Source organism: Rana temporaria, chromosome 3 (assembly GCF_905171775.1).
Source record: "Rana temporaria chromosome 3, aRanTem1.1, whole genome shotgun sequence".
Classification (NCBI taxonomy): Eukaryota; Metazoa; Chordata; class Amphibia; order Anura; family Ranidae; genus Rana; species Rana temporaria.
Genome location: NC_053491.1, coordinates 470435573 through 470438822, shown reverse-complemented (window position 1 = coordinate 470438822; position 3250 = coordinate 470435573). Strand labels below are relative to the sequence as shown.

Here is a 3250-nt window from a genome sequence, read left to right as displayed (position 1 = left end):
GTGTAAGTATAGGCAGAAGACAAAAAGGGTTCTCTAAGATACAGCTTGACGACTCTCAAGTGTGGTTTCTGAACGGAGAAGACTGGGGTTTAATTTTTCTCTGGGTTTTGTTATCCTGGATCCGGGTCTTGATTCCAGAAGCTTCAAAGAGTTTTGGGTGGAAAGAAGCCTCCATTTACATGTCCAGGTTTTATTGGAGTGGTTGTAAACTCTATACATTCTGTATACCCACCAAAGTGGCAAAACTCAGGTGATACACAGAGATTAAACAAATGTTCCTACATAGGTTTTGTGCTGCCCTAGGCCTGACTAAACTCGTGCACCCCCTAATTTAACTATGACCCACCCCTTCCTGTCAAGGGCACACTCCTTTCTGTTTATGACCCGCCCCAAAATATTTGAGTGGGGACACCAGTTTTGAGAGCCTTGGGATGGCAATGGATTCACTTAATTTGCATAGATTTCATCTCACTTCCTGTTTGGCTATGGGGCAGGAAGTGAAGGGAAATCTCTGCAATGGGACAGGGATGGTAAAAAATAAACTGAACGGGGCTATAACCCTCCCTTACTCTATCCAAAATGAAAAAAAAAAGTGTTATATATAGTTCTAGTTCTGAGGAAGGTTTGTGGTCCAGAATAATAGGACAGTAAAAATTAGAAGCAGCACCCCCCCCCCACAGTTGGGGAATGCTGGAAGCAGTGCAGCCACTTTATGGGGGCGTTGGACTAATTTGCCAATCAGCCCAGTCCGGCCCATAAGACTGGTGCTACACTAACAGTGTAGCGCAAGCCGGCTGAGACTCTTTCCGTGCTGCCCCTCTGCAAAGTGCTGCCCTAGGCCTGAGCCTTGTTGACCTAGGCCAGGATACAGCATTGCCGATATACCTGTTTATCTGCAGTCACAGATCAAAGACTATTTAATTCCAGAAGGCAGAAGACGGGGATCTAATGTCACACCCTCCTCTACACAGTCTCATAGGAAAACATGCACAACTGAGGCTGTCAATCACTTTCTCTGTATTGGAAGGGGGGGCAGGGCCATCCTCTGGATTCCGTGGTGTCAGCATAACCTGTCAGAAGTGACTCATGCAGATAGAAAAAAGGAGGGGGGCTCATAGAGAAATTACACAAAAGAAGGATATTTTTTGTTAATTTCTCTATTTTAGAGGTTTACAACCACTTTAACATCAGGCAGACAGGTATTAATGGTCTTTGTCTGGTTAATGGTAACCAGACAAAGATTTAGACTCAGAGCCGTCTTCCTCAGGCTCTGAGCCTGAGGAAGAAGCATGCATGCTTTGAATGCGTGCACTCTCCCGCTGATCCTGTACTCGGAAGTGACAACATCTCTTCCGTGCCGATGTGTATCGTTGTTTCCAGCCCTATCTTCCATAAGCACTGGGTTCCACCTCTGTTACCGGACTAAGGGAGGACACCTCAGCCTCTCTACATTAGGCAGCAAGCAGTCTCTGGGACAGCGCGGATGATACCTATTACAAGGCTGATCCTTATCACTCGTTTGTGACTTCCAATATGTTTTTTATCTATTAAATCATTTCAAACTGCTACACTCAGAAGGCGCTGTTTTTGTTCTTGTTTTTGTGGTTAATGGTAATGGTCTACTATTTTAATGCAATGCTTGATAACTCCCTTTTTTCTGAATTGCAGTGAATTTGAGCAATACAAATTTAGATCAGTTGCTTCAAGGTTCCATGTGTCTCCCTCTGAACTCCTTTGGGATCCAGGCTACAAAGCACCGAAGGTGCAGAGGACTCTCCAAGAAGATACAGTATGTTGGGTGCCTGGCTAATTGAGCGAGAGGATTGAGTGGAAAAAAAACCTCAAGAGTAAACACACTTATAATTTAAAGTTCAGTGATTGATTTTAACTTGTGTCTTCGCTTTTTCTCTTATTCTTTTCTTTTATTATCTTCTTATATCATCCATTTACTTATTTTGGGCACTATCTTTCCTGATGGGTTAAGCTCCTTAAAATGTGTCAAGAGAATCAAACAAAAGTCACAGAGTTCTATCTTCTTGGTTTCCAAGGTCTAGAAAACTTCAAACCTCTATTCTTTGCTCTTCTACTTCTAATTTACATTGCAATAGTGACCGGCAACATTCTAATCATCCTTCTAGTGTCCACCAAAAGTAATCTCAAAATTCCAATGTTCATCTTCCTTCAGCACTTAGCTCTTGCAGATGTCCTCCTTGCCACGTGCGTCATACCACTGATGGCAGAGGTTATATTAAAGACAAAGAGAGAAATGTCTGTTGACGGCTGTATCCTGCAGCTGTACTCCTTTTTGAATTTTGGTTTTGTGCAATGTTTCATCCTTGCTATAATGTCTTACGATCGATATGTCGCTATTTCTAATCCCTTACATTACATTTTAATTATGGACCGCAGAATCTGCTTCCTGTTGGCTTTGGGTTCTTGGGCAATAACGTGGACTATATCTACAACTGAAATTATTTTAATAGTTCAGTTTGAATTTTGTGGCCTCAGAGACATTGATTACTTCTTTTGTGATGTAGGTCCAATTGTGAAATTGACTACATCGGACACATCTATCGTACAATGGTTTGACCTTTCATGCTCTGTCCTTTTCTTTTTCTGTTCTCTTTCATTTATCATTGGGACATACATCTACATTTTTATTATCATTCTCAAGATTTCATCCTCCGCTGGCAGGAAAAAATCTTTTTCTACATGTAGTGCCCACCTGATCTCTGTGGCTGCATATTATGGGTCCATAATCACTATTTATGTGACTCCAGACGATGAGAAGTCACCTTCCGTAAATAAGTACAGTTCTTTGTTGTACATTGTAGTGAACCCGTTGGTGAATCCCACAATATATAGCCTGAGAAACCATGAGATTAGACAAGCTCTTCATAAAATAGTTGAACGATTGAGCAGAAAGGTAATATAGAAGAAATATAGGTAGTGATGACCAGGGGAGTTACTAGACCTTGGCACCCAAGGCATGTGCCCTTTTTTTTTACTGTAAGCCCCCCGAGTTGTCAATTATTTTATCTTTTTCTAAGTCAATGTATTATTTAATTTTTTTTTGGAAATTGTAATAAATGTATTATTTATTTCAGTCATGCCATCACATTTATTAAAATTACAAATATGGATGTTTACGAAAAATCATTGGATGTGTCTTAGATACAGAAAGGAGGTTTATGGAAAGGACATTTGGAAAAACACCACTACGAAAAATATATATAAAAATACAAAATAT

The 3250-nt window shown here is 40.6% G+C and overlaps 1 protein-coding gene across 1 annotated transcript; it reads left to right on the top strand.

The window, feature by feature from the left end:
* Positions 1–1475: 1475 nt before the first annotated feature.
* Positions 1476–3010, top strand: LOC120930980 (olfactory receptor 10A7-like). Its single transcript, XM_040342112.1, has one exon. It carries the CDS (start codon positions 1994–1996, stop codon positions 2933–2935), a length of 942 nt encoding a protein of 313 aa, XP_040198046.1. The 5' UTR covers positions 1476–1993; the 3' UTR covers positions 2936–3010.
* The last annotated feature ends 240 nt before the right edge of the window (positions 3011–3250 follow it).

Coding starts and splice junctions, on each gene's coding strand:
- LOC120930980 (XM_040342112.1), top strand. CDS start 1,994: ATGTGTCAAGAGAATCAAACAAAAGTCACAGAGTTCTATCTTCTTGGT.